The 16,308-nt window shown below is 35.9% G+C and overlaps 3 protein-coding genes across 4 annotated transcripts; 2 read left to right on the forward strand and 1 right to left on the reverse strand.

Moving 5' to 3' along the window:
• Nucleotides 1–7,286: 7,286 nt before the first annotated feature.
• rps28 (ribosomal protein S28) lies at nt 7,287–9,568 on the reverse strand. 2 transcript variants are annotated; one of them, XM_056743648.1, is made up of 4 exons: nt 9,480–9,568; nt 9,147–9,194; nt 8,626–8,748; nt 7,287–7,398 (listed from the first exon to the last, which is right to left on the reverse strand). In XM_056743648.1, the coding sequence occupies exons 1-3, from the start codon at nt 9,516–9,518 to the stop codon at nt 8,626–8,628; spliced, it is 210 nt and encodes a 69-aa protein (XP_056599626.1). In that variant the 5' UTR covers nt 9,519–9,568; the 3' UTR covers nt 7,287–7,398. The 2 variants fall into 2 exon arrangements, with proteins under 2 accessions (XP_056599626.1, XP_056599628.1); XM_056743650.1 differs by having other exon boundaries at nt 7,287–7,401.
• A 1,208-nt stretch (nt 9,569–10,776) lies between these two features.
• si:rp71-39b20.4 (potassium voltage-gated channel subfamily V member 2) lies at nt 10,777–13,272 on the forward strand. Its single transcript, XM_056743345.1, has 2 exons — nt 10,777–12,200; nt 12,973–13,272. Exons 1-2 carry the CDS (start codon nt 10,881–10,883, stop codon nt 13,270–13,272), a joined length of 1,620 nt encoding a protein of 539 aa, XP_056599323.1. The 5' UTR covers nt 10,777–10,880.
• Nucleotides 13,273–14,996: 1,724 nt separating this feature from the next.
• Nucleotides 14,997–16,012, forward strand: insl3 (insulin-like 3 (Leydig cell)). The gene is made up of 2 exons (XM_056743347.1): nt 14,997–15,245; nt 15,351–16,012. The coding sequence occupies exons 1-2, from the start codon at nt 15,059–15,061 to the stop codon at nt 15,617–15,619; spliced, it is 456 nt and encodes a 151-aa protein (XP_056599325.1). The 5' UTR covers nt 14,997–15,058; the 3' UTR covers nt 15,620–16,012.
• Nucleotides 16,013–16,308: the final 296 nt, after the last annotated feature.

The raw sequence follows: 16,308 nt of genomic DNA on the forward strand, positions 1-16,308 counted from the left end.
GAAACCAAGACTACTGATGTTGAAAAATATCCCAGTTAAATTTTTGACCTTAGACCCATGTGCCTTTAACATTGTATTGATTGATATCGTACCATTACCTTAAAAAAATCTTTCAGATGGTGATGTAGTACCCTTTAAACCTTTTCGGGGGGCCTGTCAATGTTTTAACACCACTCCAAATATTTTGCTCAGCCGTCGCTTAGTGCATGCATGAAAGACAAATAAACATTCTTTTTATTACTAAAACCACCCGTTATTGATCGACAAAAACCTCCCTACTCTTCTTAATGAAGTATCCGAACATTCATCCGTTACCAGGATATCTAATGTACACATTATCTGCGAGGCACATACTATGCAGTTCAGTCTTTTCAGATGCTGAGTAGCCCTGAAGAGAGTTATTAGCATATGAATGTAAAGGATATTCAGTATCTGCCCTTTCTACGCTTTTCCCAGAAACACTGATGTGTTAGTCATCCACTAGATGTGCTGCCGGAACAACCAGCACAGCTGTGCTTCAAACTTCCAGTTAAGATGGTGTTACACCCAGCAAGACGACCTTTTACCCACATTCAAAATGTGCAACATCTGTATCACGGCGGTAAATCCAGATTTGCGTGAAAGAAGCATTGTAGGTATATAAGCCATGGGGGAATATCCCTTGAAATAGGTTGAAATAAGTACCACAGAATAAAAACGTTGAACTAATTTCATAATAGCCTTAATTTGTGGAATTTATTTAGATTTTATAATGCTTTCCAATGAGTACCAGAAACATTACTAAAGATTGGGTGATATAGACAAAAGACATTATTCATCCAATCTCTTCTTTAAATCCTATTAAACCGTATATTGTTATCTGATCATTTTCATTGTATAATAATCATATAAATGTTTACATTTTAATGGTTTTCAACTCGGCTTAATATATGAGCCAAAAATCACAAAGTGGGAGCAGTACAAAAAAGGGTTCAAATTGAATAATATGTTTGGATTAAATATTTTATACTAACACACAACAGAATGACTTATATATTTCTTGGCTACTGACAATCCAGTTTAAGTCTAGATGATGTGTCTGTTTTGTGTTATTGCGTCATCATTGCACTGTGGTCGCTTATCTGCATACTGTACCTATGAGTTATAATTGAATTTCTTGAGAATTTCTTCTTTTTCTATTCAGGTCATGTACCCATATAAACACGTAAACTAAAACATGTTGGTGTTTGATATGTGATTTACTACAACAACAAGCATATACGTATCTTTTTCTCTTTTTTGTGTATTTCTTTGGGCTTAATGCTAAAGTCTTTTTGAGAAGCCACATCCGACCTGATCTACATAAGTGCATAACACCTGTTTAAATGGAAAGCAAGAATAAAAATATCACATCATTCAGACTTTTTCATAACAGGAACCAATTTATTGCTGATAAGTCGAAAACGTCTTGCATGATAACAAAATCAAAACACAGAAATATCATTGTTAATGACATTCTAACGTCTTTGCTTAGCACGGAACACAATTGCTTTCTGTTCTGACTGGCTTATACAGTAAACCACATCTGGGAATGTGTTCAGTGTATCTTATGTGCTTGAAAGGAGAGACTTTGGGGGCCTGGGCTGGTTAGAATTAATGTTCTCCTGCCTCCTTGTGGACAAATGTGAAGGTTATCTTCCCATAACCCAGATCCCACAGAGACTCATCAGATAATGTCCTTTATCACCCGTGGTATGTCTCTCAAACACTTAAACTGAAGCAGCAGGAAACAACTTATATTCTCTGGCGAAAACACATGTGGGGTTAAAATTGCCTGCTGTGAATGCCATCAATGACATTCTTTCTGTACCTGAACAAATAATTATCTTTACAGGACAATTGTTTGGGATTCCTGGGTTTCTTATTTTGCTTTCGTTTTTATCCTCAGTGTGTCTATAATTTAAAGCACGGCATTGTGCAGGACATACTGAACCGCAATGTACTTTAACAATTTGATATATTTTTCTTAATACCTAAATCTGATGCTGGCAAAAATATTGTAACAATCTTATAAGGTAACAAAACTGAATTTTGTTGTCAGTTATGTAATACTTTTCAAAGACTTTTTCTAACACATCTTATATTCACATCTATATCTAATCTCCATATCTATATCTGTACGTATATTCTGAGTAATACATATCACATGAATGTTTTGAACACCGCTTTATTTTGTTTTGCAGTTCCTTCCTAGGTTTGTTGCTCCTTGACCTTTGTTTGTAGGGATATAAGTTAATATTTAGCTTCAGGTCATATAGACCTAAAGATGTGCACCTTATTATCCTTATAGTCAAACAAACCATTTGTGACCCTGGACAACAAAAACAGTTTTATGGGACAATTCAAAATTGAGATTTTTACATAAACTGAATAAATATGATTTTTATTGATGTATGAGTTGATAGAATAGGACAATATATGGCTTATATAAAGATAAAACCCTTTGAAACTCAGGATTCTGAAGTGCAGAAAAATCTAAATTTCGAGAAAATTGCCTTTGAAGTTGTTGATCAGGGCACTGTGGCAGAACATCTACTAACAAAAATAATGTTTTTAGATATTTAAAGTAGGACATTTTACAAAATATCCTCATGAAACACGATATTTACTAAATATCCCAATGATTTCTGGCATAAAAGAAAAATCGCTTTTTCAGTTAGGTTGTGCATGATGTTATTTTATATTTATATTTGATATCATTTGAGAGGTGTAGAAATGCGTACAACTGACAACTAATTGATAAAGCAGCTGTTTTTCAAATCGTTTTTTCCCATGCATACCCAAGCACTGTGCATAGCTGAATCTGTTAGAATCCCTTGAGGCTGAAAACAGTTGAGGATGTACAGATTTTACAGATGATTAAATGCTGTAACGGTTGTCAGTCGCAGATTTTTGCATTTTTACACAGGGTCTGTAAATGTACAATCACAGGATGCTTTAAAATGTGTTGATTTTGGGCAGACTTATAAAAAATATTAAAAAAAAACATACTGACACCATATATTGTCAGGTACAGTGCTTTAAAGTTAAAATTTGATTGTTGAATTGTTTTGTTTTGTTATTATAATATCGTTTTTTGGTTATTATAATGCATGGATAGCAAGAATGTGGTGTATACACTGAAGTTGTTGTAGAGATAAATGACATGAAAGATATCACATCTCCATTTCTTAAGACTCACAAAATCGGTTTCAACCAGTCATTCCAAAACATGTCATTCCAAATCCGGCAGATATAAGAAAAGTATCTTTCCTCAGGCCATCTACCTCAACAGATTAAACATTCTCCTCCACTGTGCGTTAAATATGTGCAATTCCAACTACTTTTTCCTTACATAATTTGTATACAGCAAATTACAACTTGTACTGTATATAGCACATCTGTACATACAATACACTGTAACTCTGTCGCTCTTTTGTCATATATTGTCTTTTGGTCTTTTGTCAAAAGTGTACTGTTCTATTTTTCACTTTTTTGTTACATGCCTTGTCACTTTCAACTATATGAGCACTGGAAGCCTCTGTCAATAAGAAAAAATCCTTGTGTGTGTACAGCTCACTTTGCAATAAAGCTCTTTCTGATTTTGATGGTTTGTGCAAAATGTGAATGTGTCCGAATTTGCAGAATTGAGAAACACAGAAAGGATCTTAAAACACACACAGATCACTTGATGGATATTAAAATCCAAGGATTTGAAATGATTAATGTTAGAATTTATATTTTCTAAAATGTATTCCAAATTGTTGAGTTGGAGGACTCATATTCAGATTCATTTCATATTTGTCATGATGTAATTTACTTTCATTAGCAATAAATATATGTCTGACAGAGCCATTCAGTCTGGAACATTCATGAATAGATGCTTTGTGTTATCTGTTAATATGATTTTTCTTGCGTATCTGTAAGGTCAATATGGTTGCAAATTGCAATGGATTCCAGCATATTATAAAATACTTTCCAAGCTGGGAACTTTTTTAACTTTGCGAACATCTGGAATAGCCAAACCCCCTATGACTTTTAAAAATAAACAACAGTAGGGACTTGTTAATCCTTACATTCCCTGAAGAGTCTTATACAATAGGCAGAATAAACAGAGAGCTGGGATTGTTCAGGCTGTGCATTTTTCCATGATCTGCAAAGATGATATGCTAAATGTCTATGCAAACTCAAGTAGCTGAGAAAAACCTAACTCTGCAAAAGCTGAAAATACCGAGTACTATTATGGGATGTCTAGAAAACCGTTTTTACATCTCATGAATCCTCAGTAGAAGATTTAGCTCCTTTTTATATTTTAACTTGCAGTGCTGTTTACAAAAAATTGATGTGCAGACTGCAGACTTGTTTTCCATAGATAAAACCAGTATTGTCATTCATTCTTTTTCTTTTTTATGAGGCCATGTATCATAATCAGACTTGTTTGTGATCTGTAGTTCTTGGAGGCTCACCATAACATCAGAATTGCCCTTGAACCTTTGCCCTGTTTCACTTGTATTTGAAAACACACTCAATGGGTAACTGATAAAATTGCAGTTCTCTTAAGACAAAGCAAGAACGGAACTTAAAAAGCAGTATATTTGACTTCTTTAATTAAAAGCTTATATTTCCACGTATTCTGATGAAATTGTAAGCATGTTAATGTCCTTGTAGGAAGCCTTTAAAGATAAGGACCCAATAGATGTGTATATTTACATCCAATTGACTGAGTCATAGACAAGGCAAGTGTTAAGATTACATTTCAATTCCTTAGAGATTTCTCTGTCTGTATTTGAAAGGTATTTTTGGGCACCCTACTTGGGTCAAAGGGTGCTACATGTCCAGTACCCTTGTGCTCTGTAAAAGTTACATTGTCTTTATAAAAATTCGTCATTGCAGACCGCATTGAATTACGGTGGTTTCCTCTAGAACTGCACCACTTCAATTTACTTATTGCACAAAGAAACTGGTGAAGGGTCAGACCTGTCTTTCTACTTACTGAACCAAGTGAAACTTAATGCTTCATTGGCTCACTTCTGTTATTTAATAGACACAGAGGTTTAGGCATAGCCTACTAAGAATGAACAAAGGTTGCACGAGTATGATGTACAACAATACAAACTATATACATCATTTTTTTACTTTTGATGTAAAACAAAGCTAATTTAACTTTCACAGTAAGTGATTAATTTACAAGAAAGCACAATACTAATCTACTGGGCATGCTTTTTATATCTATTAAACGCACCTATTTAAAAAATAACAAGCAATGGATGTTCTTTTAAAATGTCTCTGTCAATATAATTAAAGCACAATGACCTGATAACATTTAATGGTTTCTCTCGTCCATGCACTGTACAGCATCAGGATGTTTACAGCAGGTGACAAACCCTGGTGAGTTTGTCCGACAGTCACCCCTGTTTTTCCCTGGGTGAAATATGAGAACTCAGGGACATGAAGACAGTCGGGGATAAACATTCATTCTATCCCATGCACTTATCTGCTTTGAAGACACATGTCTCACAGTCTGATGGCTGTGCATGAATAGGACTTTTATTTAAAAGTAAATTGCTTTCAAGTATCTGTGTTGTTGGAAGCAGTTCAACAGGAACTCGATGGCTTTTGTTCGAGTTGTTTGACTCGTATTTTTAGAGCAACAGTCAGTAGACAACAGACTTGTTTGATTCATTTGAACTGTCCCCTTTTTAAAACATCATTGGCAGTATATAAGTAAATAATATTCATTAAATTGCAAATGGAATGTGCACTATGTAAGAACTTTACATTTCAATATATAAATTATGATCTTGCAAAAGTAATATGTTCATGAGTAAACATGTAACTCTCTTGAATGCTGAATATACAATGCTGCCATACCTACTGGTGAAGTAAAATACATAAACATTTTATTTTCCAATAAAGCAGTCTTCAAAATACCAAGTGCATATACAACCCCCTAGTATAATTTTCATCATAAAGGACACCAGGTGGGGACGAGAAAACTAATCCAAACAATGAATGAGCCTCTGACCTAAACATCTGCAAAACAAAAGAATCTGGTCAGCCTTTCAAGCAAAAACAAACAGCTCTTGTGGTTTATACACAGGCTGTGTCGGTGCCTGGTATAGGCCACACTTACGATGCACAGCGCCATCTCGTGGCCATTTTATGACCAACGTCAAAACGGAATAGGAATTACGTAAAAGGACACCAAAAAAAAGCAGATCCAACCACGTGTAACGATCTCTTGTCTTGAGATCATCTCATATATGGTGAAGGGACCGGTGCCGTGGCTTCACCTTACTTAAAATATAAATACTTTTATGTGGTTTTGACAAAGATTAATCAATTATTGTTCAGCATTGTCTTATTTTAAATCGATGATTTAACCACGATTAATACCAACCCTTTCTGATACAGAAAGTAGAGAATAATTCATGGTTTAAAGGCTCTAATGAATGCTTAGGCTCTCTCTTCTTGCTAGGTCAGTGTGACTGTGAAAAGGGACTTCTTATCATCATGTTTAAAAACATCTGTTGTGTGTGATTGTATTGTTTCAGGAAAGTGAGAGTGGAATATCACGAGACAGACATAACGTCACTTTTAATTCATATTATACTACATGCCTGTCATCTTTGATAGTCTATGGGAGTCAGACTATGTGTCCTGTCTAATGACTCCAGAATTGTTTGAGAGCTTTGTGTTCTTGTTTATCTATTGATAACCAATCATGTGAGCTTGATTTATCCAAGTAATGACATAGTTGACTCTGTTAGCTTAAAACTACTGCATTATGGATGTGAGGCAGGTCGGCCTGTGGAATTCCTTGAGAGTGCTGAAGCTGGCTTCCCCTGGCAAAACTACAAACCATTTTTCTTCACTAAATTTTATTCTATTATTTATAACCCATGCCTCGGAGTGTTTCATCATAACTGGTCTACAGGTCTTTTACTGTAAATCCCTTACATAGTGACAATTTTAAATAACTTAAAACAGTAATACTTGCCCCTCATATATCGATAACAAGTCTTGATGTGAGCTTACTAGGATCATATATTTTATTACATATTATATTCAATGTTCATAAACTATAGTTAGCCATTATTTTTATAAAAAGGTCTTGGAGCCTGATCATTTAAATTGTCCAAAAACTCCACATCAATTCAAGTTGCCTACTTGTATCACAACATACTCCCTCCACAACTGCACTAGGGAAAATGTAATTAATTTCTTCACCCCAATCACCTCATTTGCCTTATTAAGAATAGAGACCATTTAATTGACAAAATGTTTTATTTCAAACTGCAAATGACATTGTACTGACAACCGAAGAGCTGGTGTTGGTGTGCTCCGAGTACTGGTTACGTCATGGCAGGTCTTCACAAACTGCTGAGGAAAACATAAAAGATTAGAACTTAAATCAAATTGTTTAACCCAGAATTCATTTACATTTTATAGTATGACATGCTTTGTTGTGAAAAAAGTATAGCTAAAGCAATTTAAATACTAAGTCCATTAAAAAGCAGGGGTGGGCCGATATCAGTTTTCCATTACCGATACCTGAACTGTAAGAGGTCGTACCCGTTCCGATACTAGTATTGGTTTATCCTGATCAGTGTAGAATTGCATGCATTTTATTGTATTGAACAAAACTATAATGCATTAATGCAAGTTTACAATGTAGTGAAATACTTTTTTTCCACAGTAAAATTAATCTCATAAAGTACATATACATGAGTAAATGTGAAAAAAACTCCTGTACATCTCTGCTCTAATGAAAAGCCGCCGAAAAAAGAGGCCTATGCCCATCCCGGGTGCAGAATGATGCGCTTAATGGGTCCGCTTCTCTACACATATTGAGCATTCTGGGAGCTGGATGAAGCGCTTTATTCTCTTATTTACACGCACAGTGCGCTTCCTGGGCGCAGAATGATGTGCTTAACATACCTTCTTCTGAAGTTCATGATGGTTACAACACAAAGGTAAGAGATATGTTTAACAAAGTGCATTGCACCCTTCCAACAGTTTATTGAGCCTTTTAATCAGAGGTTTAAAATCAAAGTTATTGTGTTTGAGTGACGCGTTTTACTCCAACCGCTTCCAATGCTTTAATTTAAAACACCCATCAGCGATTGACAACTCAAGGAAAATACAATACTTTGAAACAAAACTAAAGACTATTATCTAGTGATCAAGCAGAATAATTAAAACATAGTTTGGAACATCTCGGAAAGATTAGCATCCTCACTCGCACCGAACACCAGAGTATGCTGAATGGAGAGTGACCGATGACAGCAGTAGAGGAGTTTTCTAGCTATTCATAAGCTAATGTTAAAATTCAGCGCATGAAAACTCTTAAAGCGGTTTCCAAAGAGCTCAAACTTAAAGCTTGATAATATTATCAGCACAGGATCAGTTTCTGGATCGTCCACCAATTCCGATACCCAATCCAGCAAAAAAATGTCTATCTACGCAATTCCAATCCAGAGAATTGGGATCTGCCAACCCATATGAAAAAGTATTTTTTAAATGCTAAATATTTAAGTTAATCTTACATTTCTTATGATAAAAGAACCGAAGATAACCAACTGCATTACATACAGATTTACTGACCTAGCGAAGTCTTCTGGCTTCTCTTTCAGATTCCAGAAGTGTCAGGACATCACCTTCTCTGACTGGGCCCTTCACGTTCCTGATGATAGATCTATTGCTGTCATCCATGAACTCAACTCGTACCTGTGACAGTGGATCAAAACACAACCTGTTATCTTAAACAAAACTAGAAAGTAAACAACATAACCTACATAATAATGTCTGCTCGATGCTCTAACAAAAACAATGATACTTGTCAACACCACTCACTGAAACCATTTATTATCATCCTTATCCAAAGGTTTCATCAGGCACATACAATGTGGCTACAAGCACTGGTATTTGCCACCCCTACAACATACATTTCCGTTTATTCATTTGGCATAAACATACTTTGTCTATTATAGTCGCATTTACAAAAAATGCACATACAGGCATCACAAAATGAAAGTATGATGTTTTAATGAAAATAATACAAAAACATCATAAAAACTGAACGGTTCATCATTGAACCGAGCATGAGGACCACACTCTGGTCTAACCTGGGTACATTGTCCCTGGGAGCCGGTTCTTCCCAGCACCTTTGTTACCTGTAATAAAACGTACATTTTAACAAAGAGAACTGCTTTGTGCGTGATTTGATCAACATTGTTAAGTGCAGAAATAAAGTATATGCCGATGTTCAGCATCATGCTGCTGGTTAGCAGGATGCTAATGCTAAGTAAAGGCCTAATGGCGAGCATCGCTAGACATGAGAAACTAATGTAAAACGGTTAAAAATTTAAAAATAACATTTCCCGAACAACGGCAACATAAATATACTCTTAAAAAACGTGTTATAAATTATAATATTGAATAAATGTTATTTTACGTACTCTAGCGAGCTTGATGGGCTGCACGCGGCTGGCATCCATGATTTCAGCTTCGTTCGGAAAGGAAGTCACGTGGTCTCCACGGTATTTATATACCCACCGAAAGATCACTTTTTTCAATTTATCAGGTTTTATTATATGTCATATATCAATATTATTTTAGAAAATACATATTGAATGAAATTCAGAATTATTATTATATGTTAGATTATTATACGATTATTACAGTTAAAACAAGTTTATTTCCGCTTCCGGGATCACGAGGTGAAGAGTTTATGGGCAAATTAAATCGTCGTAGAACATGTTTTTGAGTCTTTATGTGGGATAAAAATGAACACATTTTTCTATGAAAATACTCAAATGGATTAAAAGCAATATTATTTAAAATCTTATTATTTTATTTGCAAAGTTTCACATCCACAAATGTAAGTGGTCTGAAAGGAAACCAAATATTATTCAGTTTAAACTGGATATGAAAATATAGACTACTTTGAAACACTTAAAGGACTTGCAAACAGAAAAGCAAAGACATAGAAAACTAATGAAACATGTAGTTGGCTATGTGATATCAAACAAATAATAGCAACTAAAGGTCTTATTTTTGATGTGTTCTTTACAATGATATGCCTAGTAAGAAAATGCCAGTTTAAAAGGTATTTAGCATTCATAAGGTTTATCTATAGCACACAGTAAAATACATCTATCACCATTATGCAACAATCAGTTTTTTTCTGTCGTATGTGAGATTTTTTCTTATTCTATGTTATGGCTTTATTTGCATGTGTGCATGGTAAAATAAGCATAACAGTCTACTGAGATGATGTGAAAATAGAGGAAAAGAAGCTAGACAAAATAAAGAAATTGTGGGATTGGATGATTTTCTTATTGGATTTTGTAAATTGTCCAGACAGGACACAAGATAAGATTAATATGTTATTTAAAAGCACTATAAATTTAAATAAACAGCGATCATTTAATAAACATATAGCTTCCCTTAAACTGCTATTTATCCTCTGCCATTCCTCCTCTTAGGGCTCAATCCTTAAATTAAATCACAACACTAATCCTCATGACTGTATTTTTAACTCTGCCGGGACAGAAAAACAGCAATAGGATTACGGCATCAGTGAGGTGGGGCAAAATCCTCAACTCCTGATCTTCTGTTCAGCCGAAACAAATACAGTGGCTTTTTCTTTCTGTCACTTGAGCTATATTGCAAAGTCTAAAAAGCTAGAAGCCATGTAAGATGTCTTCTTAATCCGTTTGGACATTTCCTTGAAGCTGGATGTGGGATGTTTACACTTGGAATGTAGAATCTGACATTTTTTCTTTTCCTAACAAGATAGTACATCTGGAAGATACGTTTTAGTTTTCGGCAAAAAGCTTTTGGAAGCCACTGTAATAATGGATCCTCCAAGAAGACATCTTAAGAAACTGAAAAAGAGGAGGTCAAGTCTTTTTGCAAGTGTCAAACTTAATTCTAGCTTTTCACATAGCATAGAAGAGGAAGACAGGGCGTTTCCTTTTTCACAGGAAAGCTCCGTGAAGCCATGGACGTCGATGGACAACCTTGATACTCCATCACCTCCAACAAAAGACAAAAAGGATAAAAAAAAGGCGAAAAGCAGTGAGAAAGAAGCAACAAAATTTCCACATCGGCATTCAACTGTGATCAATGTTAATGTAGGTGGCAAACTCTTCATCATCCCCAAGCTCCTGGCTATCAAACACCCCAAAACCAGAATAGGCTCCTTAGCCCTGTGCAAAGATCCCGTCAGGCAGCTAACGCTCTGTGACGACTACTGTGTCCTTACCAATGAATTTTTTTTCGACCGAGATCCTACTTTCTTCCACTACATCTTCCACTTCTATTGTAGCAATGTATTGTGGGTAATGGAGAGTCTGTGTCCCATCAATTTTGAGGAGGAGATGAAGTTCTGGGGTCTACACTTAAGGGACACTCCTCGCTGTTGCCGCATTCTCTACGAGGAGAAAGTAGATGAGATTAAAGATCAGCTTAAAGTCAACAGGGAGCTCATGGCTGAAATCGAGCCTATGCACAATGAAGAGGGTTTCGAGACTATGTTTTTGGGTGGCATTCGTGAGTGTTTATGGGACCTGATGGAGAACCCCTATTCTTCAATGGCTGCCAAAGCCTTTGCTGTGTTCTCCAGCCTCTTCGTCCTCATCTCTATTGTAGCAATGACTCTCAACACTGTGAGTGAATTAAAAAATTACAAGATCTACGGAAGAACCTATATGGAGTTTGTAGAGATAACCTCAATCCTATTTTTCACCTTTGAGTATTTCCTCCGACTGCTAACAACTTGTGATGTCAAGCATTTTTTGAGGAGTGCACTTAATTTTGTAGACATAGTGGCTGTCATGCCTTACTTTATCCAGCTGATATTCGAGACCTTTGCCAACCAGGAAGATGTCAACGTCCAAGATGATTTGAAGACCATGGCTAGAGTAAGCAAGGTTAGCAAAGTGCTTAAAGTTGTCAAACTCATGCGAATCTTTCGCATTTTGAAACTGGCAAGGCACTCTACGGGTATGCGTGCATTCGGCTTTACTATTCGACAGTGCTTCGAACAGGTGTGCTGCCTGTTTCTGTTTATCATCATGGGCATCTTCACATTCTCTGCCCTAATGCACTCCGTGGAGCAGGATGTTGCAGGAACCCCCTTCAGCAGCATACCAGATGCCTGGTGGTGGGCAGCGGTGAGTAACTCTCAAATTTTCGCAAAACATTTACCACAATTTGCAGAATTAAAGATAATTCATATATCTGAAAATAGAAAACAGTTCTATTCCGACCCTCTTGCGTCTTTTCAAATGTAATTTGACCAATTTTTATTTTTTATGATACACATCAAGGAATAAAAAGGATATATATATATATATATATATATATATGGAAAAAGAAATAAAAAATAATTTGATAACAACCACTGATAAGAGGAGCTTCATACAGTAAGGTCTTGCATGATGTCAATTACCACATGATACAGATAGAAATTGTGATACAATTTGAAGTAATCTAGTAATTTTTTTTTTTAACAATCTCAGTTTCTGCAGTACTTACTTTCCTTTTGCTATGATTTTGTCATATTTGTTATCAATTCAAATCTTCTGTGCTCTTTTTTGTTATCATTTTTATAATTTGCTCTGTCTGGCTTTTGTATCGTTCTTTCTTTTCTGAGTATTGGACTTTATCCTCTGGCAGCTGTGTTTAATCTTATATAATACCTAGTAGTAATGCAGCTCAATTCGATGCATCCAGGATGATTAAAAAGTTAGATTAGTTGGTAACTTCCTGGAGGCTTACCAAGTCCTACCGAGTTGGCTTTAATGCAACATTTTGACTTTAACAACTGAACTGATAAACTGATGTGGAAACATACTGAAAGCTGCCTCATCTGTTTCTTTTTGTTAATCGACCGTGAAAATTGTCACAAATGTTAACACACTGTATCTTTTAACATTGTCACAGGTGAGCATCTCCACCGTGGGCTATGGAGATGTGGTGCCTATCTCCTACTCTGGTCGAGTTGTGGCTTTTGGGTGCATATCTTTCGGCATCATTCTAAATGGAATGCCCATCTCTATCCTGTTCAATAAATTTTCAGACTATTACGCCAAGCTGAAGGCCCAGGAGTGCACTAACACTAATGTACAACGTGGCCTGAACCTAAAGAAAAGACTGAAAAGGAAATTTGAGAGCTGCTTTGAGCCTTCCATAGAGGATTCTGATGAGGACAGTCGACATCACACCGGACAGTGTCAACATTAAACGTCCTTGTCATGCAGCCTGCCTTTGCCGCCCTTGAACAAAGAGCTCAGGTTCCCTGCCTGCCTTGAATTAAATAGGGATTTAAGAGACAGGGAACGCCAGGTTAAAGGAATTTAAGCGATTAACTTTAAGATGGCTTACAAATGACATGTCCTAAGGATTTGCGAACCACCTTTAAAAGCAGTGCCAAGACTGCAATTCCTCTACTGTAACAGAAAATGTCGTACAAAGATTGCAAAGGACTGTTTAGTTTACAGAGCATAGTTATGTAGCAATCTACACTTAAATCAAACACATGATTCTGAGATTGTTTTCAGGTTTCTTCTTTATTAAAGCTAAAGAAATGAGGAAGAAGTGGGACATGTGGCCTTCAGACACTGTTGGTGTATATGATGTGATTCTGTGTGTACTGCAGTTGGACATAATGGCACTTTATTACCTTTTTTTAGATGAGCTAATCTCAAATTTGATCACAGATCACAAGTGTGAAACAATTTTTTATTTCTTTGTTATTTGTAAGTGATTTTGTTTTTCAAAGCCAGAATCAGACTCATACTGTAGAGACCTGTACTCACTCTTTAAATTATAATTCTATATCTTACCTATAATATTAAACCATTACCATGTGAAACTTATAATCTATTTTATTCTAACTTTTAGGTAAAGGATAAATACCTTTTGTTCAGTACAACTGCATATTTCTGCATCCTTATACAGTGAAAAACTAATAAAATATACATGAAACATGATATGAAAATTGTTTCTTTAAGATTTAAAGAGAGCTAGTTCATTGTATGTATGTCACTACATAAATAATTCAATATAAACTGTATGTAGGCTTTATGACACCAGGTCTAAATGAGACCGGTACGTTTTTATTTAGCCCATGCAAATTCTGACTCTCTGTGGAATCCCTTTCCTAAGGCTAAGTCTAAAGGATTTCTTTATTGCTTCCAAAGTTTTCTCATGAACGTCTTAATTTTTCATCTTCTCAAAGATAAATATACGCCTGAAGCAGGCAAGTCTGCTCCCTTCAATGAGAAGTCAAGCAATCAGACTAATGCCTAATAGGATTTAGGGCCCAAGAGGACCTGTTATGCCAGTGTTTTGACTGAAATGTTCAACATCAATTAAGGGAATGTAAAGACAAGACCCTTGACAGCTGCGTGGTAATGGCTTTTGTTATTTATATATCACTATATAACAAAGGTCAGTCTCTAAGAATTACTGCATTACGGTCAATTAGGAGATCATATGTTGAACTCAGACAACAAAGGAATGTGTTTATTTTGTGAGACTAAAGACTGTTTATTGCTATTTGGACTATTAAAAGCTATCATTGGACATCCTCCAGTTAGGTGGAATGTAACCCACTTTAATAACAAAATTCTGCTGGCTATCTATGTTAAGTTTCATGCAGTCATACTTTTTTATGAATCGTTACCGGTATTCTCAAATATGAAAAACATGACCTTTCTTTGACAAATATTTTTATGTAACGTGTTAATCACGTAAATACGAAAAACTCGACAGACCAACGCAATTTCCCTTGACCCAAGGCAATATATCATATCATAGCTGCCATATTTGTATTTTATCTTATAAGTTCCAGCCTTGAAGGCCTTAAAGATCAGGACGTGATTTTCTTCATTCAAGGCCAAATGGATTGTTCCAAGAGCCAGGTTGGCACTTGAAGTATAAAAACCCCCTAGCTTATCCAAGAAGGTAGCCTGTAGTACTTGAATGTTGACTAATCCAACAAAAAATCCTCATCCCAAGGAACATCATGAACATCCAGTGGCTTGCATCTTTAACCTTTTTAGTTCTTATTGAAAGCTCCAAATCTGAGAGTCAAGATATACGAGTGAAGCTCTGTGGTCGAGAGTTTATTCGGATGGTGGTAACTTCGTGTGGGAGCTCTCGATTTAAACGAAACGCGCCTGATTCCGGCCCTCTTTACAGAACCCCCATCAGTAGGTTTACTTTTTTCAGACATTCATTTAGCTTTTAATGTCTTTTTTCTTAATATTCTATCTATTACTGGACATTTTTAAATACTGTCTATCTCTTTCTTTCAGGAAGTCTTCAAAACCTGCTCAACGGGAATCTCCTTGCAAACCAGAAATGGACCCCAGCCAGTGAAAAGGAGCAGTGGAAAGAGTTTGAGTCCACTAAAAGCGTGACCGAGCATCCCGCCTCACACATGAGTCCACCAGCAGAGGTTCTGTTACACTCCACAACTGTACAGGATGCTAGTACGTCCTCCAGAACCCGGCGTGATGTCGGGCCAGCCGGCGTGTGCTGTACTTCGGGATGCACTATGAGTGAACTGATTCAATACTGCTAAGCTCACTGTTTATTGTTAGGACAGATGTAGGACATCCTCTGCACCAAATGATTTCTTTAACTGTGGTATATTAAGTTATTATTCATCAAAAAAATGATATTCAAGCACTAATATGAGATGAATGTAAATACAGAGTGCATGCATGAAATTATTGGTGATTTCACAGAGCAATTTAGTCTGTAAATGCTAATGATATAAAATACTGTGATGCTGAGATGTGAAATGTTTGAACAGATTTTAGATTGTTCCTGCATTATTAGACTCGGAAAGGAACACGGGGACCTTTGTGCAATGCATATTTGAAAGTGATAGGCTACTCTTTGGCGAAATGATCATTTGCTGTGTATGTGATAAATGATTTAGGCAAATAAATTCTGGAACTCTAAGAATTCAAGATAAAATAGTGATTAATTCATTGCATTTTCAACAACATAGCTGGTATTAAGCTTGAAAGAACTGAAAATAGTTCATATGATCTGATTTTAACAACAGCCCATCACGTGGTCCAACGTACAAGCGAAATATGACAAACACACCACTAGAGGGAGCATCAAAAGCTCTTTTTAATCACTATATTTTTTCAAAACTAAGAACATGAAAATTCATCAACGGGTCTCTTATAAATATGCTACAGGAATTCTTTGTGTATTAAATATGGGCACCAATCTCAGCTTCTGATCAATATCATA

The sequence above is a fragment of the Triplophysa dalaica genome, chromosome 3, assembly GCF_015846415.1.
Source record: "Triplophysa dalaica isolate WHDGS20190420 chromosome 3, ASM1584641v1, whole genome shotgun sequence".
NCBI classification, from domain to species: Eukaryota; Metazoa; Chordata; class Actinopteri; order Cypriniformes; family Nemacheilidae; genus Triplophysa; species Triplophysa dalaica.

Coding starts and splice junctions, on each gene's coding strand:
- rps28 (XM_056743648.1), bottom strand. CDS start 9,518: ATGGATGCCAGCCGCGTGCAGCCCATCAAGCTCGCTAGA. Junction 9,195..9,479: donor AGCCCATCAAGCTCGCTAGA/GTACGTAAAATA, acceptor GTTTTATTACAG/GTAACAAAGGTGCTGGGAAG. Junction 8,749..9,146: donor CCCAGGGACAATGTACCCAG/GTTAGACCAGAG, acceptor CCACTGTCACAG/GTACGAGTTGAGTTCATGGA.
- si:rp71-39b20.4 (XM_056743345.1), top strand. CDS start 10,881: ATGGATCCTCCAAGAAGACATCTTAAGAAACTGAAAAAGAGGAGGTCA. Junction 12,201..12,972: donor ATGCCTGGTGGTGGGCAGCG/GTGAGTAACTCT, acceptor ACATTGTCACAG/GTGAGCATCTCCACCGTGGG.
- insl3 (XM_056743347.1), top strand. CDS start 15,059: ATGAACATCCAGTGGCTTGCATCTTTAACCTTTTTAGTTCTTATTGAA. Junction 15,246..15,350: donor TCTTTACAGAACCCCCATCA/GTAGGTTTACTT, acceptor TCTTTCTTTCAG/GAAGTCTTCAAAACCTGCTC.